At 50.2% G+C, this 25,544-nt stretch overlaps 1 protein-coding gene across 1 annotated transcript in view; it reads left to right on the top strand.

Moving 5' to 3' along the window:
• The window catches only part of LOC126981789 (uncharacterized), a 68,676-nt gene extending 45,481 nt beyond the window's left edge, over positions 1-23,195 (top strand). The window contains exons 3-10 of the mRNA XM_050833339.1: positions 2-347; positions 1,454-1,526; positions 5,485-6,183; positions 6,670-6,732; positions 6,838-7,128; positions 7,161-7,577; positions 7,897-10,418; positions 10,531-23,195. Of these exons, the coding sequence (XP_050689296.1) occupies positions 2-347; positions 1,454-1,526; positions 5,485-6,183; positions 6,670-6,732; positions 6,838-7,128; positions 7,161-7,577; positions 7,897-10,418; positions 10,531-21,588 (15,469 nt within the window). The 3' untranslated portion in view covers positions 21,589-23,195. The remainder of the gene's footprint in view (position 1; positions 348-1,453; positions 1,527-5,484; positions 6,184-6,669; positions 6,733-6,837; positions 7,129-7,160; positions 7,578-7,896; positions 10,419-10,530) is intronic.
• The last annotated feature ends 2,349 nt before the right edge of the window (positions 23,196-25,544 follow it).

Here is a 25,544-nt window from a genome sequence, read left to right as displayed (position 1 = left end):
GTGACGTGAGCGGCGGTGCCCATGAACTGTCCGAGTCACAGGACGCCTCCTTCGCCGGCGCCCAGCAGGTGACATCTTCCTCCAGCCAGGAACAAAGGTCCTCCAGCGTGCAGGAGAAGCGGGCGTACTCCAGCATCCAGGAGAGCTCTTCCTCCAGCACGCAGCGAGAGAAGCAGCTGCGATCCTCCTACGACCAGCACACCCAGGAGGAGCTGCAGAAGTTCGCAGACACGCTCTCCGTCAAGGAGGAATTGTTCAAAAGCGAGACAGACCAGCAGAGACACCAGCAGCAGCAGCAGGCGAGACTCACTTTAGATGGCGGCCGACACAGCACGCAGGCATCGCAGGTACTGACACACACACACACACACACACACACACACACACACACACACATGCAGCCTCTATCCACCACTAACATACAGCATATTAACCAGAACCTTACAATACATTCTTATAACCCCCACATTCTCAAACATTTCAGGCGAGGCTCACACACCTACCTTTGACAAGGCTTTCGTAGAGATTGCAGGCATTTCCATGGAGAGTTCATGAGTCTATTGATAGTTTGACAAGCCTTCTGCACCATGAACGTTAAAAACACTCATGAGAACCAGACTAATCTCCTTCCTGGTCCTGGAATTCGTTGTGAGAGCCAAACGCGTCTGAGAATTCGGGTGTTACTAGTGGGTCGTATTATAAGACATTTCATTGCCCAAGAACACATATTTGACAAGGCTTTCGTAGGAGTTGTGGGCATTTCCAGGAGTAGTTTTATGACCCTGATGGTAGTTTAATCCTTCCTCTGTACCATGAACCTGAAGAAACACTCATTAGAACCCGACTGACCCCCTCTTTGACCTTTAGAAATAGCTGATGTGAGAAGAGAAAGAGTTTTATAATACCGACCTAATACCGGGCCATATTCTTGAACATTTCGTCGCCCAAGCACACATATTAGACAAGACTTTCGTAAGATTTCTGGGTATTTTCACGACTACTTTTATGGCCCTAGTGGTAGTTCGACCCTTCCTCTGTACCATGAACCTAAAAGAAACACTCATTAGGACCCAACTGATCCCCTTTTGGCCTTTGGAAATAGTTAGTGTGAGAGGCGAAAACGACTAAGGGCCGCTTTCATAGTCATTTTGCTTGTTGTGATCGTTACCAATGGCGGCGATCGCGCTATAGAATTTCCACGTAAAACTGGCCGATGGGGTAGTGGCGGCTGCGGGGTTAGCCTAGCCCCGCACCTTACCACACATTCTCAACACCTCTCCCTTCCTCAGCAGCCGCCATTACCCCATAGGCCAGTTTCACGTGGAAAATTATAGCGTGGATCGCCGCCATTGGTAATGATCGAAACAAACAAAATGACTATGAAAGCGGCCCTAAGAGTACCAACTGTCTCGGCAACACAGAGTAACATAATCGACGTCCTTTCTCTCCCCAGCAGGCAGTGTTGAGAGTCGGGGAGCCCGGCTTGGTGGAGATAATCGCAGGAGAAGGAGGCGGCGGTCTGACAGGTGAGGCTCCTTAAAACCGTCCTTTATAATACCGTTCTTCCTAGTCCCTCATGTCAGCCCAAAAGCCTCAGTTGGGTGGATTTTTTTATCGGCGTCGCAAAATGCCGATCAACAGATTGTCCATCTTCTTAGTGTTGTTGTTCTCTTCAAGTTGTTTTCCTGGCTTACCCATGCATCGTAGACATGACATTGTATAATAACATTTGTTAGCCCTGATGAACCCTACAACATGGCATTATAAACAATGTCAGCTTTTTATTTTTATTTTTTTATTTTTTACGTCTTGGCCTGTGGCGCCGGGAGGCCTTCATAGTAGGGCCTGATGGTCGGCCCCAGCCCGTTGTGGTGCAGGCAAGTGTTTATTGTGGCGCCATCTTTACTTTTCAGCATTTTCCATTTTATACCCCTGGTTGCATAATATAAATTGTTGGGGGGTGTTGGAGGGTCACGCGACGCCGATCTAGCAGTTTTTGTGCTATTAACACTTGTTGAGTGGATTTTTTTTGTATATATATATATATATATATATATATATATATATATATATATATATATATATATATATATATATATATATATATTCATGTTTTTATCTTTTAGTTATAAGAACATAAAAACGTAAGGAGTCTGCAAGAGGCCGGTTGGCCTATACAAGGCAGCTCCTGTAATCCTAACCCCACCTTACCTCACTATCCATGAATTTATCCAACCTCTTCTTGAATGTATCTATGGTATTGGCACCCACAACATGACTGCCAAGCCTGTTCCATTCATCCACCACTATATTGGTGAACCAATTTTTGCGTGTGTCTTTGCTGAATCTGAATTTGTCTAACTTAAAACCATTGCTACGTGTCCTACCTGGCTCTTTTACTACCAAAACCCTATTGACATCCCCTTTATTAAATCCCTTCATACATTTATAGACTTCGATAAGGTCTCCTCGCAACCTTCGCCTTTCTAGAGAGTGTAGATTTAAATGCTTAAGTCTATCCTCATACGGCAAGTTTCTCACACCTTGAATCATTTTTGTCATCCTTCTCTGTACAGATTCTAACATCTTGATATCCATTCTAAAGTAGGGTGACCAGAACTGGACCGCGTAATCAAGGTGAGGTCTAACTAGAGCTAAGTAAAGTTTGAGGATGACCTCAGCGGTCCTATTGCTTACGCTCCTCGAGATGAAAGCCAGTATCCTGTTTGCACGATTCTTAGCCTGAATGCATTGGGCCCTTGGACGAAGGTCAATGCTCACTAAGACTCCAAGTCCCTCTTACACCCAGACCTGCTTAGAGGAGTGTCATTTAAGGAGTACAGTCAAACCTCGGTTTACGAGTTTAATTTGTTCCAGAACATTGCTCGCACACCAAAACACTCGTAAACCAAAACGAATTTCCCCATTGAAATTAATGTAAATCCCATTAATGCGTCCCATATGTCAAAAAATACTTATATAAAAATCATTTTACATGTTATTTTTTACAGAATTAAAGTTAATTTACTAACTGATAAATAATATGAAACACAAATCAATGTGTTGTTACGGAGACTTCCGCAACCGCTCGCCACTCTTGAGGGGTAGGCTTCGCCCCGGGTTTAGCAGCCGCAGTTTCCCTATTCTCGAGGCACCGGAACTACGTTCGATCACCAACGTGAAGCTAACTCGACGTATCGTCCGAGATGGAGGGTGAATGAGAGTCAGCCACGTCCAGGAGGGCATACAAGATGCCGAGGCTCACCCCCCGTTCCTGTTGCGAGCACAGTATCCACCGTTCCTGTTTTCTTCGTTGCAGCACCATCCCTTTTAACCATCTTTCTGGGGGACATTGTTAAAGCACAAAGAACTCACTGTAGTGCTGAAAACATGACACGAGCGCACGGATGCTATTTCTATGAGTTTACAACGCGGACTGAGACCAGAGTCGTCATCTGGTGGTCAAGAGTCACCCTAGACCGAGCAAGAATTAACCCCAAATCTTGCGAAATTCTTGCGTGTCTTGTTCTGGTGTGTCAGATTTTATAGAATTCCCCCCAATTCTTGGCAAGAATCGGGGGTCCTGCGCAAGCCGCGGTGGATTACCTGCCTGGTGACGATCACATCTCTCAGCTTGTCGTTATCTTCGCCCTCATATACCTGAACTCTCTCCGGAATGGTTGTTAGATTTTCCTGTGTGAAAACTGAGAGGAAACAGTCGTTCAACATTTTACTCATATCTTCCCCATTCTCAACGAGCTCTCCTGTATTGTTACCTCTGGTGGGCTCAGTTACTGTCTGCTTGAAAAAATAATCCTGTATTACTTTCAGAAAATCCTCAGACTCTAGATCTCCCACCACGCCTTCCCAGTCTATATTCCTAAAAATGAAATCCCCCATGGTGCAGACATTTTTGCTCCTGCCAACCAAGTTTCCGTGATTGCTATAATGTCGAATTTCTTGACACATGCTTTCCCCCTCAGTAAATCTATCTTGTTCCTAAGACTCCGACTGTTGGTATAATAAGCCGTTAGACCATCCTTTGTTACATCCTTTTGATTTATCTTAAGCTTCCTAGTCACCGTCTGCGTAGCACAGCCACGGACGTTAGGCCCTCCCCCACTCGCCTATCCCAAGAAATCCTGCAGAGTGCTAAGTGATCGCTCGAGGGAGTCTGCGAGAACCTCAACCCCTTGAGTGACAGGTGTACTCCATCCTTGGCATATAAGGTGCCTTTATCGTAGAAGAGGTTCCAGTTATCTACGAAAAGCCAACCATTACGCTTACAGTGACCCGCCAGCCTACTGTTCACTGCCAGGGCCCTGGAAAGACATCCCTCACCCGCCCTTCTCCTTGGCAAAGCACCACACAGGACCGGAAGTCCACCGAAATCTCTCACTTTTCCAAACGACTCCCTTAAGCGCCGAAATATCTCTTCGCTTCCCACTCTACCGATGTCATTACCACCGAAACTGCAGAAGACGATAGGCTGTGTCCCCTCCCCTGCTAAAATTTCCTCCGTCCTGTCAGACACGTGCTGTATGCCTGCCCCGAGAAAGCACACTCTAAGCCTATTCTCCTTATCCCTTGAGCAAAAGTAGCTGTCAATGAGCCTGACTTGACTGTCTCCCACCACCAGGACTTTTCTTTTAGAGACGGCACCAGTAGAAGGAAGGGGAGCTGCTACGGGAGGAAAGGGAGGGGCGGCAACAGGGGAGGAGGAGGAGGAGGAGGAGAAGGGGGAGATGATGATGAGGGGGAGGGGGATGGGGGAGATGATGATGAGGGGGAGGAGGAGAAAGAGGAGGGGGACGACGTCGAAGGGGAAGGGGGAGAGGAGAAGGAGGAGGAGGCGGAGGAGGTGGTGGGGGAGGCGGGGAAAGAGGGGGGGAGGGAGAGAAGAGGCGGAGAAAGGGAGAGAAGAGGGGAATGAGGAGGGGCTGGGGGAAGGCGGGGGAGGTAACGGCTGTGGAGGAGGAGGGAGGGGAGGCGAGGGTGGAGAAGGAGAGAGAAGGAGAGGGAGAGCAGGGAGAGACGGATGAAGGGGAAGAGGAGGAGGAAAGGGGAGAGGAATTTTCCTTTCATCCTGATTTTCCTTGACACAAAAACGACAGGAATGGATTTGTGTGTTTAGTTTTATTTCATTTTCGAGTTCCATTTTTTTTCTTTTGTTTTTAGTTTCATGGTTTGAGTTCCATTTTTTAGTTCCTTTTTTTTTTTTTTTTGTCTGATTTTGAGTTCCATTTTATTTCGTTCTATTTTTTTTTTGTTCCATTTTTTGAGTTACAGCTTTTGAGTTCCATTTCTTTAGTTCCATTTTTTGAGTTACAGCTTTTGAGTTCCATTTCTTTAGTTCCATTTTTTGAGTTCCATTTTTTGAGTTCCATTTTTTGTTCTATATTTTTAGTTTATTGTCTTTAGTTTCATATCTTTAGTTCCATTTTCTTGAGTTCCATTTTTCTCTCCTTTCTTCGCGTCGTGCAGTGACCAGCAGCACCACGCACTCCGCCTCCTCCAAGACAGCCGCCGAGCGCTCCTCCGTCACCTCCTTCCAGATCTCTTCATCCTCTTCATCCTCACAAAAGTTACAAGAGAGTTCAGAGTCGCGTTACGTGATAAGCGGAGGCGCCATGGCCGTGGGAGGCAGCACACTGTTGGAGAGTCAGCACGGAGCAACAAGTATGGATGTGCAGCAGCTGAGTTCCGCAACATCACGTACCGGCAGCCAACACCAGGAGAGCAAGTCTTTCTCTAAGCAGGAGCTCGAAAAAATGTCACAAAGCAGCAGTCAACATCGGGAGAGCATTTCCAGTAAGCAGGAGCTCGAGAAAATGTCACAAGTCAGCAGTCAGCAGCATCAGGAGAGCATGTCGTCTTCCAAAAAGGAGCTCCAGGACATGTCACAGACTCAGCAAATGTCTTGGTCGAGTCAGCAACAGTCCCAGAGTCGCCACATGTCTTCCGAGAGTCATCAGACGTCCAGTAGTCAGATGTCGGAACTGGAGATGTCCCAGAGAAAGACTTCAGAGAGTCAAAGAACTTCGCGTAGCCAGGAAGTGTCCCTCGCTAGTCAAGAGGCTTCCCAACGCAGTACGCACGTCGAGAGTCGCCAAGAGACTGCCTCGGCCACGTCCCAGCACACCTCGCAGACCCAACAGAGTATACAGACGGCACACACCAGAGGTAACATGGGGCGTGCAAAGTCTAGACCTCCAGCAAAGAGCCTCATTGTTAGCCCAAACTTGCAGGCAGAACCAGAATTACAGAGTTTAAATACTCTATATATCATAAGATAATAATTATATATCTTTTACTTGATACGATTCAACACCACAGTTCTTTTACTCTGCATTTTTAAGACAAACAAAGTGTTTTTATTCATTAGTAAACTCACTAATATATATATATATATATATATATATATATATATATATATATATATATATATATATATATATATATATATATATATATATATATATATATATATATATATATAGTGAGTTTACTAATGAATAAAAACACTTGAGAATTTTAAGAGATAAATGAAACCTTTTGCTCATTACGTTTTAAAATACTCATGATTTTTTCTGCAATTTTACGGAAGAGAAATTTTCCCCTTGTTTCCTTAAACGGTTAGGTTGACACTAACATAGACTTCCCTCGCAGACGATCGCACCGCCAGAACCAGACAGGAGTTGTCCAGCCTTAAAGTTGAGGGGGACTACCACGGTAAGTCAGTGAAAGAGTGAAAACAAAAAGTAAATACAAAACAAACACACAAAAAAATAAAGTTTCCGATCTATTCCCATATGATAATCAAACTCACTCTTCCAGGTAAGAGTACAGCAAAGGAAGAATTCATGACAATATCCGGCGTAGCTCTGCCGGCCAAGCGACCTCAAGACTCGATCAAGCTGACGGGAGAGTACAACTACCCCGAGAGAACCGTGCCAGGCAAGGGAGCCCGAGCCGACGTGAAGAGACCGTCCGATAACCTTAGGCCTGAGGGAGACTTCACAGCCCCTGAGAGGACAGCACCAGGCAAGGGAGACCGCGCCGATTTTAAGAGACCTTCCGATTCTCTGAGGCCCGAGGGAGACTTTTCCGTGCCCGATAAGACTTCACGGGAGACTTTTCCGTGCCCGATAAGACTTCACCAGGAAAGGGAGACCGAGCGTACGTCAAGAGGCCTTCAGACAACCTTAGGCCCGAAGGAGATTTCACAGCCCCCGACAAGACCTCGCCAGGCAAAGGAGACCGAGCGGACGTCAAGAGACCTTCAGACAACCTAAGACCTGAGGGAGACTTTTCCGTCCCCGATAAAACAACACCAGGAAGAGGAGACCGCGCAGACGTCAAGAGGCCTTCAGACAACCTTAGGCCCGAGGGAGACTTCACAGCCCCTGACAAGACCTCGCCAGGGAAAGGAGACCGAGCGGACGTTAAGAGGCCTTCAGACAACCTAAGACCTGAGGGAGACTTCTCTGTGCCCGACAAGGCCTCGCCAGGTGTGGGTGATCGCGCCCCTGTACGGAGGCCGCAGGACAACCTTGCTCCGTCTGGCGATTTTGAAGGTAAATTTATTAAGCTTTTTTGCATCAGTATTACTCCTTGTTTTCTTATGACCTTCGAGATTTTAACGTTTTGGACCCATTCACGTAGTAACATTTTGGAAACTCGTTCACTTCTTGGGATTCTTTTGAAATAGCATTGAAAATTAATATAGTATCTGTATTGTTTTATCTTCAAGTCAGCAGGGTATATTTGGCTTATTAATGAGTCCAGTTGGTACGATGTTTAGTTTTCCTACTCTTACTGAATGTATTGCTCGTCTGTGTGTCTGTCTGTCTGTCTGTCAGTCTTCCCACTAATGTTGTCTTTCCCTCGTCCTAGGTGTCAGCACAAGCAAGAACTACTACAATGTTGTCCAAGGCGAGAGGGCAGACGTCAGGCAGCACCACGACTCCCTGAAGCTGACGGGAGAGTTCAGCGGCGTCACGTCCAGCCAAGAGACGTACCAGCAGCACCAGTCCGTGTCACGATCAGAGCGAGTCATCCACGAGGACAGCATGCGGATCGAGGGAGACATGAGCACCATGCAGTCATCTTCCCAATCTGAGTACTACGAGAAGACCGGGGAGCGACCCAAACTGCAGCGGAAGAAGACGTGGACCAAGCTCGAGGGGGATATGTACATGAACCGCTCCAGCGACGAGTACCAAGCCTACCAGACGAGCGAGAGGAGCCACGTGACTCGCCACGAGGACAACCTCAAAATGGAAGGAATATTTGAGGGGAAGACGAAAGACACCGAGATACTGAGAGGTGAAAGAGCGAGCACCAGGCGCCATGAAGACAACCTGAAGCTGGAGGGAATCTTTGAGGGGAAGCCGACAGACAAGGTTCCTCACGGGGAGAGGGCGCCCACCAAGAAGCATCCCGACAACCTCCGTCTTGAGGGAGACTTTGAAGGAAAGCCAGTCGAAGAGGCCCCAGTCGGCGAGCGGGCAGGGATAAAACGCTACCCTGACAACCTCAAACTCTCCGGCGACATCGAAGCGCCTTCGCCCGAGGGTGTTCCTCTACCGGAGAGAGAAGCCATCAAAAGGTATCCAGATAACCTGCGTATGGAAGGGGAGTTCACCGGACGCTCCAGGAGCCGCAGCCCCATCAAGGGAGAGAGAGCACAGCAGAAGCGCCACGCTGACAATCTTAAGATGGAGGGGACCTTCGAGGGCATGGAGAGGAGCAAGAGTCCCACGAAGGGGGAACGCGCCCCAACGAAGAGGCATCCTGATAACCTCAAGGTGGAAGGAGACTTTTTGGGTCGATCACCAGAGTCTGCTCCGAAGGGAGAGCGTGCCCCTGTCAAGAGACATCCTGATAATCTAAAGATGGAGGGGGATTTTGAGCCCAAACCAAGGGGGCGAAGTCCAGTCAAGGGTGAGAGAGCAAAGACTAAAAAACACCCAGACAATCTGAAAATTGAGGGAGAATTCGAAGGAAAGCCCAAGGAACAGGCTCCCAAAGGTGACAGAGCAACTGTGAAGAAGCACGAGGACAATCTCAAGATGGAAGGTCCTCTGGCGGGGAGGGAACGCAGCAAGAGTCCAACAAAAGGAGAGAGAGCCCAGATCAAGAGGCATCCTGACAATCTGAAATTACAAGGAGACTTCGAAGGGAGGCCAACAGACACAACTCCACTCAAGGGTGACAGAGCCAAAATAGTGCGTCACGAAGACCAGCTGCACATGGAGGGTGACTTTAGTATGGAAAGGAAGGAGCAGGTCATATTCAGGGGCGAAAGAGCTGAGATCAAAAGACACGAGGACAGTCTGAGGATGGAAGGATCCTTTACGGGACGAGAAGAGGAATATTACACCAAGGGAGAGCGAGCCAGCGTCGTGAGGCACGAGGACAACCTTCGTATGCAGGGAGACTTCATCGTGCCTGAGTCGGAGGAGGTCCCCAGAGGAGTGCGAGAGCCGATGAAGAAATACCCTGACAACATCAAGCTCTCAGGAGACTTTATGGGGAAGCCCCGCGAAGGTGCGCCTCACGGTGAGCGTGCTCCTATTAGGAGACATCCAGACAACCTGAAAATGGAAGGAGACTTTGTCGCTCCGGCTCCCGAAGAAGTCCCAAGGGCAGAAAGAGCACCAGTAAAGAAGCATCAGGATAACCTGCGTATGACAGGGGAGTTCCAGGGCAAGGAAGAGGATTACCGCATAACACGAGGAGAAAGAGTGGAAGTGGTTCGCCGAGAGGACAATCTTAGAATGGAAGGAGAATTTATTGGCAAGGAACACGAAGAAATTACGATTGGTGAACGAGCTTCCGTCAAAAGACACCCAGACAACCTTAAGATGGCGGGAGACTTTTATGCTCCCTCACCTGAAGACGCCCCTAGAGGGGAAAGAGCTCCTATAAAGAGGCACGAAGACAATCTGCGGATGACCGGCAGCTTCCAAGGAAAGGAAGAAGAGACAAGGACCTTCAGAGGTGAACGAACAGAGATCGTGCGCCACACTGATAATCTAAGAATGGAAGGAGATTTTATTGGCAAGGAATACGAGGAAGTAACGATTGGTGAACGAGCACCGGTTAAGAGACATCCAGACAACTTACGGATGGACGGACAGTTTTACGCCCCAACACCTCAGGACGCTCCGAGAGGAGAAAGAGCTCCCGTCAAGAAGCACCCGGACAACTTAACAATGGCTGGAGACTTCGAGGGCAAGCCCAGAGAAGACGCTCCATATGCCCAAAGAGCACCGGTTAAAAAACACCCTGACAACCTGCGTATGGACGGAGACTTCTACGCTCCAGAACCTGGTGATGCTCCACGTGGGGAAAGAGCTCCCGTCAAGAGACACCCCGACAACCTGAAAATGACTGGCGACTTCGAGGGTAAAACAACCTCCGCATGACGGCGACTTTACTCCCTTCTCCTGACGAAGCTCCCCAAAGGTGAACGGGCCCTGTCAAGAAACACCCGACAAAAAAAGTGGCGACTTCGAGGGTAAACCAAGGGAGGACGCTCCCTATGCTCAAAGGGCCCCAGTAAAGAAACATCCCGACAACCTCCGCATGGACGGCGACTTCTACGCTCCTTCTCCTGACGAAGCTCCCAAAGGTGAACGGGCTCCTGTCAAGAAACACCCCGACAACTTAAAAATGGTTGGCGACTTCGAGGGTAAGCCAAGAGAGGACGCACCCTATGCTCAAAGGGCCCCAGTCAAGAAACATCCCGACAACCTTCGCATGGACGGAGACTTCTACGCTCCCTCTCCTGACGAAGTGCCTCGAGGTGAGCGAGCTCCCATCAAGAAGCACCCCGACAACTTGAAGATGGTAGGTGACTTCGAAGGCAAGCCAAGAGAGGACGCTCCCTATGCTCAAAGGGCCCCAGTCAAGAAACATCCTGACAACCTTCGCATGGACGGAGACTTCTACGCTCCTTCTCCTGACGAAGCGCCTCGAGGCGAACGAGCTCCCATCAAGAAGCACCCCGACAACTTAAAGATGGTAGGTGACTTCGAAGGCAAGCCAAGAGAGGACGCTCCCTATGCTCAAAGGGCCCCAGTCAAGAAACATCCTGACAACCTTCACATGGACGGTGACTTCTACGCCCCCACCCCTGGTGAGGCTCCTCGCGGTGAGAGGGCGCCGGTCAAGAAACATCCTGACAACCTCAAAATGGTCGGAGACTTCGAAGGCAAGCCGAAAGAGGACGCTCCCTACGCCCAGAGAGCCCCGGTCAAGAAGCACCCCGACAACCTCCGTATGGAAGGGGACTTCATTGCACCAACTCCTGAAGAAGCCCCCAGAGGCGAACGTGCACCAGTCAAACGCCACCAAGATAACCTGAAAATGACTGGGGAGTTCCAAGGAAAAGAGGAAGAGTTCACAGTTGTCCGTGGAGAAAGAGTTGACGTTGTCCGCAGGGAGGACAACCTCCGCATGGAGGGAGAATTCACAGGAAAGGAATATGAGGAAGTCACAGTTGGTGAACGTGCAACTGTACAGAAACGCGTCGACAACCTACGCATGGAAGGAGAATTCATCGGAAAGGAGTACGAGCAAGTGACCGTCGGTGAACGTGCCACCATCAAGAAGCACACCGACAACCTTCGCATGGATGGAGAATTCTACGCCCCCTCTCCAGGAGAAGCTCCGCGCGGTGAAAGAGCGCCGGTCAAGAAACATCCTGACAATCTGAAGATGGTTGGAGACTTTGAGGGCAGGCCAAGGGAAGACGCTCCCTATGCCCAAAGGGCCCCAGTCAAGAAACACCCGGACAACCTCCGTATGGACGGCGACTTCTACGCTCCTTCTCCTGACGAAGTGCCCCGAGGCGAACGAGCTCCAGTCAAGAAACACCCCGACAACTTGAAGATGGTTGGCGACTTTGAGGGGAAGCCACGAGAAGATGCCCCCTACGCCGAGAGAGCACCTGTCAAGAAGCACCCAGACAACCTCCGCATGGACGGTGACTTCTACGCTCCCTCTCCTGACGAAGTGCCTCGTGGCGAGCGAGCTCCAATCAAGAAACACCCCGACAACTTGAAGATGGTTGGTGACTTCGAGGGCAAACCACGAGAGGACGCCCCCTATGCTCAAAGGGCCCCTGTCAAGAAACATCCCGACAACCTCCGCATGGATGGTGACTTCTATGCTCCTTCTCCTGACGAAGCTCCCAAAGGTGAACGTGCTCCAATCAAGAAGCACCCCGACAACCTGAGAATGGTCGGTGACTTCGAAGGCAAACCACGAGAGGACGCTCCCTATGCTGAAAGGGCCCCAGTCAAGAAACATCCCGACAACCTTCGCATGGACGGAGACTTTTATGCCCCTGCCCCTGGTGAGGCCCCTCGTGGTGAAAGAGCACCTGTCAAGAAGCACCCAGACAACTTGAAGATGGTTGGAGATTTCGAGGGCAAACCACGAGAGGACGCTCCCTATGCTCAAAGGGCCCCAGTAAAGAAACATCCCGACAACCTCCGCATGGATGGTGACTTCTATGCTCCTTCTCCTGACGAAGCTCCCAGAGGTGAAAGAGCACCTATCACGAAGCACCCCGACAACCTGAAAATGGTTGGCGACTTCGAAGGTAAGCCAAGAGAGGATGCACCGTATGCTCAGAGGGCCCCAGTCAAGAAACATCCTGACAACCTTCGCATGGACGGAGACTTCTACGCTCCTTCTCCTGACGAAGCGCCTCGAGGCGAGCGAGCTCCCGTCAAGAGGCACCCGGACAACTTGAAGATGGTCGGTGACTTCGAAGGCAAGCCAAGGGAAGACGCTCCCTATGCTGAAAGGGCTCCAGTCAAGAAACATCCTGACAACCTTCGCATGGACGGAGACTTCTACGCCCCTGCCCCTGGTGAGGCTCCTCGTGGGGAGAGAGCACCCGTCAAGAGGCATCCTGACAACTTGAAGATGACGGGAGACTTCGAAGGCAAGCCAAAAGAGGATGCTCCTTATGCCCAAAGGCAACCCGTCAAGAAGCACCCTGACAACCTTCACATGGACGGTGACTTCTACGCCCCCACCCCTGGTGAGGCTCCTCGCGGTGAGAGGGCGCCGGTCAAGAAACATCCTGACAACCTCAAAATGGTCGGAGACTTCGAAGGCAAGCCGAAAGAGGACGCTCCCTACGCCCAGAGAGCCCCGGTCAAGAAGCACCCCGACAACCTCCGTATGGAAGGGGACTTCATTGCACCAACTCCTGAAGAAGCCCCCAGAGGCGAACGTGCACCAGTCAAACGCCACCAAGATAACCTGAAAATGACTGGGGAGTTCCAAGGGAAAGAGGAAGAGTTCACAGTTGTCCGTGGAGAAAGAGTTGACGTTGTCCGCAGGGAGGACAACCTCCGCATGGAGGGAGAATTCACTGGAAAAGAATATGAGGAAGTCACAGTTGGTGAACGTGCAACTGTACAGAAACGCGTCGACAACCTACGCATGGAAGGAGAATTCATCGGAAAGGAGTACGAGCAAGTGACCGTCGGTGAACGTGCCACCATCAAGAAGCACACCGACAACCTTCGCATGGATGGAGAATTCTACGCCCCCTCTCCAGGAGAAGCTCCGCGCGGTGAAAGAGCGCCGGTCAAGAAACATCCTGACAATCTGAAGATGGTTGGAGACTTTGAGGGCAGGCCAAGGGAAGACGCTCCCTATGCCCAAAGGGCCCCAGTCAAGAAACACCCGGACAACCTCCGTATGGACGGCGACTTCTACGCTCCTTCTCCTGACGAAGTGCCCCGAGGCGAGCGAGCTCCAATCAAGAAACACCCCGACAACTTGAGGATGGTTGGCGACTTTGAGGGGAAGCCACGAGAAGATGCCCCCTACGCCGAGAGAGCACCTGTCAAGAAGCACCCAGACAACCTCCGCATGGACGGTGACTTCTACGCTCCCTCTCCTGACGAAGTGCCTCGTGGCGAGCGAGCTCCAATCAAGAAACACCCCGACAACTTGAAGATGGTTGGTGACTTCGAGGGCAAACCACGAGAGGACGCCCCCTATGCTCAAAGGGCCCCCGTCAAGAAACATCCTGACAACCTCCGCATGGACGGAGACTTTTATGCCCCCGCCCCTGGTGAGGCCCCTCGTGGTGAGAGAGCACCTGTCAAGAAACACCCTGACAACTTGAAGATGGTTGGTGACTTCGAAGGCAAACCACGAGAGGACGCTCCCTATGCTCAAAGGGCCCCTGTCAAGAAACATCCCGACAACCTCCGCATGGATGGTGACTTCTATGCTCCTTCTCCTGACGAAGCTCCCAGAGGTGAACGTGCTCCAGTCAAGAAGCACCCCGACAACCTGAGAATGGTCGGTGACTTCGAAGGCAAAGCACGAGAGGACGCTCCCTATGCTGAAAGGGCCCCAGTCAAGAAACATCCCGACAACCTTCGCATGGACGGAGACTTTTATGCCCCTGCCCCTGGTGAGGCCCCTCGTGGTGAGAGAGCACCTGTCAAGAAGCACCCAGACAACTTGAAGATGGTTGGAGATTTCGAAGGCAAACCACGAGAGGACGCTCCATATGCTCAAAGGGCCCCAGTAAAGAAACATCCCGACAACCTCCGCATGGATGGTGACTTCTATGCTCCTTCTCCTGACGAAGCTCCCAGAGGTGAAAGAGCACCTATCACGAAGCACCCAGACAACCTGAAAATGGTTGGCGACTTCGAGGGTAAGCCAAGAGAGGATGCACCGTATGCTCAGAGGGCCCCAGTCAAGAAACATCCTGACAACCTTCGCATGGACGGAGACTTCTACGCTCCTTCTCCTGACGAAGCGCCTCGAGGCGAACGAGCTCCCGTCAAGAGGCACCCGGACAACTTGAAGATGGTGGGTGACTTCGAAGGCAAGCCAAGAGAGGACGCTCCCTATGCTCAAAGGGCTCCAGTCAAGAAACATCCTGACAACCTTCGCATGGACGGTGACTTTTACGCCCCCACCCCTGGTGAGGCTCCTCGCGGTGAGAGGGCGCCGGTCAAGAAACATCCTGACAACCTCAAAATGGTCGGAGACTTCGAAGGCAAGCCGAAAGAGGACGCTCCCTACGCCCAGAGAGCCCCGGTCAAGAAGCACCCCGACAACCTCCGTATGGAAGGGGACTTCATTGCACCAACTCCTGAAGAAGCCCCCAGAGGCGAACGTGCACCAGTCAAACGCCACCAAGATAACCTGAAAATGACTGGGGAGTTCCAAGGAAAAGAGGAAGAGTTCACAGTTGTCCGTGGAGAAAGAGTTGACGTTGTCCGCAGGGAGGACAACCTCCGCATGGAGGGAGAATTCACAGGAAAGGAATATGAGGAAGTCACAGTTGGTGAACGTGCAACTGTACAGAAACGCGTCGACAACCTACGCATGGAAGGAGAATTCATCGGAAAGGAGTACGAGCAAGTGACCGTCGGTGAACGTGCCACCATCAAGAAGCACACCGACAACCTTCGCATGGATGGAGAATTCTACGCCCCCTCTCCAGGAGAAGCTCCGCGCGGTGAAAGAGCGCCGGTCAAGAAACATCCTGACAATCTGAAGATGGTTGGAGACTTTGAGGGCAGGCCAAGGGAAGACGCTCCCTATGCCCAAAGGGCCCCAGTCAAGAAACACCCGGACAACCTCCGTATGGACGGCGACTTCTACGCTCCTTCTCCTGACGAAGTGCCCCGAGGCGAGCGAGCTCCAATCAAGAAACACCCCGACAACTTGAGGATGGTTGGCGACTTTGAGGGGAAGCCACGAGAAGATGCCCCCTACGCCGAGAGAGCACCTGTCAAGAAGCACCCAGACAACCTCCGCATGGACGGTGACTTCTACGCTCCCTCTCCTGACGAAGTGCCTCGTGGCGAGCGAGCTCCAATCAAGAAACACCCTGACAACTTGAAGATGGTCGGTGACTTCGAGGGCAAACCGCGAGAGGACGCCCCCTATGCTCAAAGGGCCCCAGTCAAGAAACATCCTGACAACCTCCGCATGGACGGTGACTTCTATGCTCCTTCTCCTGACGAAGCTCCCAGAGGTGAACGTGCTCCAGTCAAGAAGCACCCCGACAACCTGAGAATGGACGGCGACTTCGAAGGTAAACCACGAGAGGACGCTCCCTATGCTGAAAGGGCCCCAGTCAAGAAACATCCCGACAACCTTCGCATGGACGGAGACTTTTATGCCCCCGCCCCTGGTGAGGCCCCTCGTGGTGAGAGAGCACCTGTCAAGAAGCACCCTGACAACTTGAAGATGGTCGGTGACTTTGAGGGCAAACCACGAGAGGACGCTCCCTATGCTCAAAGGGCCCCTGTCAAGAAACATCCCGACAACCTCCGCATGGATGGTGACTTCTATGCTCCCTCTCCTGACGAAGCTCCCAGAGGTGAAAGGGCACCTATCACGAAGCACCCAGACAACCTGAAAATGGTTGGCGACTTCGAGGGTAAGCCAAGAGAGGACGCTCCTTATGCCCAAAGGGCCCCAGTCAAGAAACACCCTGACAACCTCCGCATGGACGGTGACTTCTACGCCCCCTCTCCTGACGAAGTGCCTCGTGGCGAGCGAGCTCCAATAACGAAACACCCTGACAACTTGAAGATGGTTGGTGACTTCGAGGGCAGACCACGAGAGGACGCTCCGTATGCTCAAAGGGCCCCAGTAAAGAAACATCCTGACAACCTCCGCATGGACGGAGACTTTTATGCTCCATCTCCTGACGAGGCTCCCAGAGGTGAACGTGCTCCAATCAAGAAGCACCCCGACAATCTGAGAATGGTCGGCGACTTCGAAGGTAAACCACGAGAGGACGCTCCCTATGCTGAAAGGGCCCCAGTCAAGAAACATCCCGACAACCTTCGCATGGACGGAGACTTTTATGCCCCCGCCACTGGTGAGGCCCCTCGGGGTGAGAGAGCACCTGTCAAGAAGCACCCAGACAACTTGAAGATGGTTGGAGATTTCGAGGGCAAACCACGAGAGGACGCTCCCTATGCCCAGAGAGCCCCAGTCAAGAAACATCCCGACAACCTCCGTATGGAAGGGGACTTCATTGCACCAACTCCTGAAGAAGCCCCCAGAGGCGAACGTGCACCAATCAAACGCCACCAAGATAACCTGAAAATGACTGGGGAGTTCCAAGGAAAAGAGGACGAGTTCACAGTTGTCCGTGGAGAAAGAGTTGACGTTGTCCGCAGGGAGGACAACCTCCGCATGGAGGGAGAATTCACAGGAAAGAAATATGAGCAAGTCACAGTTGGTGAACGTGCAACTGTACAGAAACACGTTGACAACCTACGCATGGAAGGAGAATTCATCGGAAAGGAGTACGACCAAGTCACCGTCGGTGAACGTGCCACCATCAAGAAGCACACCGACAACCTTCGCATGGATGGAGAATTCTACGCCCCCTCTCCAGGAGAAGCTCCGCGCGGTGAAAGAGCGCCGGTCAAGAAACATCCTGACAATCTGAAGATGGTTGGAGACTTTGAGGGCAGGCCAAGGGAAGACGCTCCCTATGCCCAAAGGGCCCCAGTCAAGAAACACCCGGACAACCTCCGTATGGACGGTGACTTCTACGCTCCTTCTCCTGACGAAGTGCCCCGAGGCGAGCGAGCTCCAATCAAGAAACACCCCGACAACTTGAGGATGGTTGGCGACTTTGAGGGGAAGCCACGAGAAGATGCCCCCTACGCCGAGAGAGCACCTGTCAAGAAGCACCCAGACAACCTCCACATGGACGGTGACTTCTACGCTCCCTCTCCTGACGAAGTGCCTCGTGGCGAGCGAGCTCCAATCAAGAAACACCCCGACAACTTGAAGATGGTCGGTGACTTCGAGGGCAAACCACGAGAGGATGCCCCCTATGCTCAAAGGGCCCCCGTCAAGAAACATCCTGACCACCTCCATATGGATGGTGACTTCTATGCTCCTTCTCCTGACGAAGCTCCCAGAGGTGAACGTGCTCCAGTCAAGAAGCACCCCGACAACCTGAGAATGGTCGGTGACTTCGAAGGGAAGCCACGAGAAGATGCCCCGTACGCAGAGAGAGCACCAGTCAAGAAGCACCCGGACAACCTCCGCATGGACGGAGACTTCTACGCTCCTTCTCCTGACGAAGTGCCTCGTGGCGAGCGAGCTCCAGTCAAGAAACACCCCGACAACTTGAAGATGGTCGGTGACTTCGAGGGCAAACCACGAGAGGACGCTCCTTATGCTCAGAGGGCCCCAGTCAAGAAGCATCCCGATAACCTCCGCATGGATGGCGACTTCTACGCCCCCGCCCCTGAGGAGGCTCCTAGAGGTGAGCGGGCGCCAGTGAAAAGGCATGATGACAACCTCCGCATGACTGGAGAATTCGTTGGTAAAGAAGAAGAATATAAAGTTGTTCGTGGCGAGCGTGTTGATGTGTCTCGGCGTGAAGACAACTTGCAGATGGAGGGAGAATGGCTGGGTCAGTCTAGCACCCATTATGACTACCCAGTGGTGTCCTCTATTCGTAGCCAGGTCGTTCGTCATGCTGATAATCTGAGGCAAGAAGGTGAATTTGTGGGCAAAACTCAGTTTGCTGACGATTACCAATTGCACCAAACTCAACGAGCACAAGCTGTGAAACATGCTGACAACCTTACCATCGAGGGCAAGTACCACCTGGATACCCTTCAGAGAGACGAGTACACGATCCACAAAGGCGTTCGCGCTGAAGTCAAGAAGCACAGTGATAACCTGAAGGTTGAAGGAGAGTTTCTTGGGCGTCGCTCGCACGAGGTGCCTGTAGGGGAACGAGCTCCTGTGGTCAGACACCCAGACCACCTGCGAACAGACGGGGAATTCCAAGGCAAGCCTGTGGAAGATGCTCCCCGCGGCGAGAGAGCACCGATAAAAAAGCATCCAGACAACCTTAAGATGGAAGGTGATTTTGAAGGAAAGCCTCAGCAAAGCCCCGTGAGGGGAGAGCGAGCAGCTATTAAGAAGCAAGAGGATTCGCTCCGCATGGAAGGCAAATTTGAGGGTCGCAGAAAGTCGGCAGCTACGAAAGGCGAAAGAGCGGACGTGAAACGACAATCAGACAACCTGCGCCTAGAAGGTGATATGACCTTTGTAAGAGAAGAGGCTGCCGTCAACGGAGAAAGGGCAGAGATAACTAAGCATGCTGACAACCTAAGAATGGAAGGGGAGCTGGAAGTGAGCAAGACTACCTATGCCACCAAGGGAGAAAGAGCAGCAGTCCAGAGACATGAAGACTCACTCAAGATGGAAGGCGACATGATCATTACCAGGAAGGAAATGGCAACGCGAGGTGAAAGGGCCGAGATTCGGAAGCACGAAGATCACCTGAAGACCGTGGGTGAGTTTGAGGGGAAAGAGAAAACAGTGGTTACAAAGGGAGAACGTGCAGAGATCAAGAAACACAAAGACAACCTCAAGATGGAAGGAGAACTCTCCATAGAGAAGAGCACCTCCGTGTTGAAGGGAGAACGAGCAACAATCAAAAAGCATGAAGACTCCCTCAAAATGGAAGGCAAGTTTGAGGGCCGAAGAAAATCAGCCGCTGTCGGAAGAGGTGAGAGAGCAGAAGTCAAGAGGCCAAAGGACAACCTGAAGCAGGAAGGCTCTCTGGAGGTGACCAAAGAAACGAAAACCGTCACCAAGGGACAGCGGGCAGAAGTCAAGCGACACGAGGATCATCTGAAAATGGAGGGCAGCTTCGAAGGGAGAAGAAAAACCACAACAACTATCAGAGGTGAGCGTGCCGAGATCAAGAAGCACGAGGATAACCTGAAAATGGAGGGTAATTTCGAAGGCTTCCAAAGGACCAGCACCCCGGTGAAGGACGGCGTTAAAAGAACAGAAACTTTCAAGGTGACGGCCGAACGAGCGGAGATCAGGAAGCATGAAGACAACCTTAAGGTCGAGGGTGAATTTTATGGTTCATCACCAGCCGTCAGTCCCATCAAGGGTGACCGAGCTGACGTCAGGAAACCCAAGGATAATCTCTCCGTGAGTGGACCATTCGAGGGTCGTCCTAAAGACTCACCTGGCGTGGGTGAACGTCCTCCGCCTTACAAGTACGACGACCACCTGAAGATGGAAGGTGACTTTGAGGGGCGAAGAAAGGGATCCCCTGGAAAGGGCGAACGACTGCCGCAGAAGAGACATCCCGACAACCTGCGGCTGGAGGGTGACATTGATGGAAGGTCTCCTTACAGTCCAGGGAAAGGCGAGCGACTCCCTCAGAGGCGCTACCAAGACAACCTGAAACTGGACGGCAGCTTTGAAGGCAGGCCGCGGGACAGTCCAGGCGCGGGTGAACGGCTCCCGCAGAAGAGATATCCCGACAATCTCAAGTCTGAGGGTGATATGGAAGGGCGGGAAAAGGGCAGCCCTGGAGAGGGTGAGCGGCTTCCACAGAAGCGTTATCCAGACAACCTGAAGGTGGAAGGAGACTTCGAGGGGCGGCGACGGTCCTCCGCCGTGCAGGGTAGCCGTGCCTCGATCACCAAGCACGAGGACAGTCTGCGGCTGGAGGGAGAGTTCACGGGATCGCGGCGAGAGAGCAGCGTCATCAACGGTCGGACTGAGGTGCAAAGGACTAATGAAGCAGCGTCATCGGCGGGCACCGTCCAGACCAGACACGACGCCTCCAGTATGCTGGCCGGCAGCACCTCCGTGACTAGCAAGACGGAGGAGTCCAGCTCCGTACAGAAAACAGCGTCCAACAAGGCCGACTCTGCCTCCCACCGTGACGTGCAGACGATCGAGTCCTACACCGCTGACGGCCGCAAGGTGACGCGAGTCGTCACCAAAGAAACTCGCGAGACCAAGTCTGCCTCGCGGGCGGAGTCACGAGCCACGAGTGTCAAGACCAGCTCAGAAGAACGCAAGATCTCCTCAGCCGAGGCCAAGATGCAGTCCTCCGAAATGTCTCAGTCACATGAAACTTCGACAGCGGCAGGCAGGTCAGTGAAGGGAAGGTCGCCCCAGCCGGCTACCACACCCACTGGCCGCGGTCGCCATAACCAGTCTTCCTTCTCCTTGGGGGAGGACGTGAGCATCAGTGAGGCCAGGAGTGGCCGTTCCTCGGCCCAGCAGAAGTCCACATCCAGCAGCCAGATCAGCCTTGACGCCACCGTAAAGGAGTCCTCCGCCTCGACGCGGGAGATGGCCTCCTCACTGCGGCAGGCGGACGCTCTGGACCTGCGAGGCGGCAGCAAGACTGAAACCTTGCACGGCGTCAACCAGTCCCAGGGGGCCAGTCACTCCTCCCACATGAGTGGCTCCCAAGAGGAGTACCGCAAGTGGTCGGCACACCACCAGCAGCAAAGCGAGCAGCGGCGCACCTCCAGCTCCGCCGCCACCACCAGTCGCAGCGAGCAGCGCGTCACCTCACGGGGCCGCGGCAACGCCTCCTCCATTACCTTCCACTCGGAGTACGACCCGTGGCGCGACGCGACCATCACACGCCGCGGCGAGTGGCAGATCGTCACCCCGTGCCCAGCCTCCCTGCTCGAGACGCGCGCCTCCAGCTACAAGTCCGCGCACGAGTCCAAGGACCACAAGTTCTACTTGCCTGTGGTTGACTGAGCAGCGACACACGTGTACTCACGGCACCGCTCATGTAACCTGTGATGCTGACGGCCTTACAACACGTAATCGTAGACAATGTTCCGAGCCTTACCTTGTACGACTGGTCTAGACTGTGATTCTAGAGTAACGCTCAAACTGACACGCCGAGGAACGCCTCAAGGCCTTCCTCGGTGCTAACTGTAACTTTTCGTAGCTCTATTAAGGGACCTTCACAGCCATGCTACTTATTTTTATATAAACCTATATATATATATATATATATATATATATATATATATATATATATATATATATATATATATATATATATATATATATATATATATATATATATATATATATATATATATATATATATATATATATTGCAACGAAGAGAATAATGTTCTCCGTTTTCTTCTAGTAATCGCGACTGAGAATTGCGACACATTTCCACTATTTTTACCTAACAATGTTAAGCGTGAGGGAGGCAGCCATGGCGGGGGTGGCCAGACGAGGGGACACGTATGGCCAGCCCCGCCGGCGCCCCCCTCTGGGCCTCTGCCCTCGGCCAGCATGAGGCCCTCGGCAGACGGCCCCGCGGCGCCCCTGGCCGGGTGACGAGCCGCGGCCCGCCCCGTCCGGGCTGTCCTTACGATAAGCTTTTTCCCAATGGTGCTTGGTTGTGTTACCGCCTAAATATTAAGTAAGGCTTCATTACTTTGCATTTAAACAAAATAATATATAAATATTTTATGTTATTTTGCAGCTATGTTGTCTTCAGAACATGGAGATGCTTTTTTATCTTGAAAGAATATTTGATTAAAATACTGATAGACTTCCGTTTATACACACTACGACTACTATTGTTAAGCCAACATAATTTTTAAGTTTACGGGCTGGCTGCAGCGCCTGTCCAGTGTGCCATAATGTTGCTGGGACGGCGGAAGACCCAAGCTTGAGACAAGGCAATAAATGGAAGTTTATTGATCCTCAGTCTGTTTATGTGACCCGGCCGAGGTGAGGGAGGCAGACACGTCCTTCCATGTTCGTCCTTCCATCATGATAGACCAGCACTTCTTAGCTCTCAAGCACCGCCTGTTTGCACACGTATAGGTACACCTACACACGCACGGGAACCCTCCACACACTAGTCAGGGGGCCTCGTGCTGCGGTGTGTGTGTGTGTGTGTGTGTGTGTGTGAGAAAGGACAATCAACACACTCAACAGATTATACGTTGAGGGAATCCAAGCTGATCGATCCCTCGCGTCTCGGAACACAAGAATCACCGGTTCAATGTTTCGCGGCGCCGAGAGAACAGGTTTTGGCGGAGCAATGCTGTCAGACAATCAAGAGACTCGTCGAGGCGGAGTACGACTAAAATATACGTGCCTGGATCCTCTGAAAACACTTCCTGACACACGAGAACTGATAGGGAACTGGAATGCATTTACACACATACAAACACACACACACACACACACACACACACACACGTTATGTTCACTTCTTTTAGTTGTTTTGTTAGTAATATATTCATAGTAGAGTCTATTTATCCGAACGTACTTGAGCCTAAATCCTGAATGTGATATCTCAGTATGCAACAAATAAACGCTTGCTTGTTTTCTTTTCGTCTACTTCAGTTCCCTTCAAGCGCTGCTCACTCTAATGCAAGATACGCTCCAGCATTTATTTATTTGTTTATTCATTTATTTATTATTATTATTATTATTATTATTATTATTATTATTATTATTATTATTATTATTATTATGGTTAATGTTTTTTTTCATCATCTATTTTGTTTGTGTTTGTGAAATGACGTATGGCTTCAGTTTTTGTTTTTGTTGTTGTTGTTGTTGTTGTCCTAACACACACACACACACACACACACACACACACACACACACACACACACACACACACACACACACACACACACACACATCTTTACCTATTATTATTATTATTATTATTATTATTATCATTATTATCGTTATTATTATTATTATTATTATTATTATTATTACTCTTATTATTTTTTCTTCACGCTGCACTTTGCTTAACTAACGTAACGTGTCTCATCACCCTGAATGATAAATAAATACGCTCGTTAATTCACACAAACGCTGAATAGATTAAAAAAAACACTACAGATTAAGGTAAGTAGGTGTTATAAGCTTTTCCTTTTTATTTGTCTTATTGCAGGTGTGTGTTAATAAGCTCTTCTTTTTTATTTGTTTTATCGGCAGGTTTGCTCTACGCACGTTTCTTTTTCGTTTTTTTTATTATTTTTACTCCTTCTTGCCGCCAGTCTTCACTCCCTTCGTTTTTATTTCTGTGTTCTGCGATAAAGCTTCCGTCGTGTTTACCTTGTCTCAAGAAAAAAAGCTACCAATATTTTTTTTCTATTTGTTCTATATTATATTTTTATTTCTGTGTTCTGCGATAAAGCTTCTGTCGTGTTTACCTTGTCTCAAGAAAAAAAGCTATCAATATTTTTTTTCTATTTGTTCTATATTATATTTTTATTTCTGTGTCCTGCGATAAAGCTTCTGTCGTGTTTACCTTGTCTCAAGAAAAAAAGCTACCAATATTTTTTTTCTATTTGTTCTATATTATATTTTTGTTTATGCTGTTTATTTATTTCCATTTATTCCATCTTCTATTTTCTGTTTCTGTTTCCTTTAATCTGTCTTCCTCTGAGGCAGCGCTGCCAGATTATCGTATTCACCAAAATGTATTTATCATTTTTAAGCCTCAAACTCTCGCACCTGCACAAATAACGATAGAAAATTAAAGTTAGCGTTAAAGCTGTTATTTAGTGATGCTCTTTTTTTCCTTTTTACCATAGTTATCGGTCCGAAACTACGAAAATACAATGCGATGAGTACGATAATTTGGCAACGCTGCTCTGAGGTGAAAATAGTCGTTGTTTGCACGGCGGTATTTCCTTTTCTTTATTTTTTTTTTTCTATTGAGAGCACGATGGTCTTTTCCAGCCTTCCCTTCCTCCAAAACTGCATCACCACCTCTAAAGTTTGTCGTAATACGTTGTGGGTGAGAAAACAACAACAATAAAGGGAAGTCAAACATATCGATAGGTAATGTACGTAGATAACTTTTCTATTCCTGCAAATCACATTATGTACTGCCTGGGGGTTGGGATGGCATGTTCCTCCCTTCTCCTTTGTTTATCGTAATACGCCGTGGGTGAAAAAACAACAATAAAGGGAAGTCAAGCAAATCGATAGGTAATGTACGTAGATAACTTTTCTATTCCTGCAAATCACATTATGTATTGTCTGGGGGTTGGGATGGCATGCTCCTCCCTTCTCCTTTGTTTATCGTAATACGCCGTGGGTGAAAAAACAACAACAACAAAGGGAAGACAAACAAATCGATAGGTAATGTACGGAGATAACTCTTCTATTCCTGCAAATCACATTATGTACTGCCTGGGGGTTGGGATGGCATGTTCCTCCCTTCTCCTTTGTTGTGTACTCTTGCAACAGTAAACCTTCTGTCAATGAGGCAATCAGAAGAAACCAGAGATGCTGAATATAACGAAACACGAGATATCCGGGGGAAAAAATGTAATAAACTAAAAATAATGAAACACGAGATACCGGGCACAATGACCCCTCCTCCCCCCCCAAAAAAAATATGACCAGGAAGGAACAAACTCATGAGATTCATATTTAACTCCACATTCTCAAACACTTCAGGGCTCACACACCCACATTTGGTAAGGCTTTCGTAGAGCTTGTGTTAGTACTTCCATGGGTAGTTTCATGAACCTATAGTCTTCCAAATATGTCGAGGCCGGTCTGTCGTAGGCTCCCGCGGGTCCTTTCCTCCCCTCTGCTCGGCCACACAGTCCCAACACCTATCTCTTCCTCTCATATGTAAGCTATAGGTAACATATGAGAGGAAAAGATACGTGTTGGGACTATGTGGCAGAGCAGAGGGG

Source organism: Eriocheir sinensis, chromosome 49 (assembly GCF_024679095.1).
Source record: "Eriocheir sinensis breed Jianghai 21 chromosome 49, ASM2467909v1, whole genome shotgun sequence".
Taxonomy (NCBI): domain Eukaryota; kingdom Metazoa; phylum Arthropoda; class Malacostraca; order Decapoda; family Varunidae; genus Eriocheir; species Eriocheir sinensis.
Note: the sequence above shows the minus strand (reverse complement) of the source record. Positions and strands in the feature narration are given on the sequence as shown.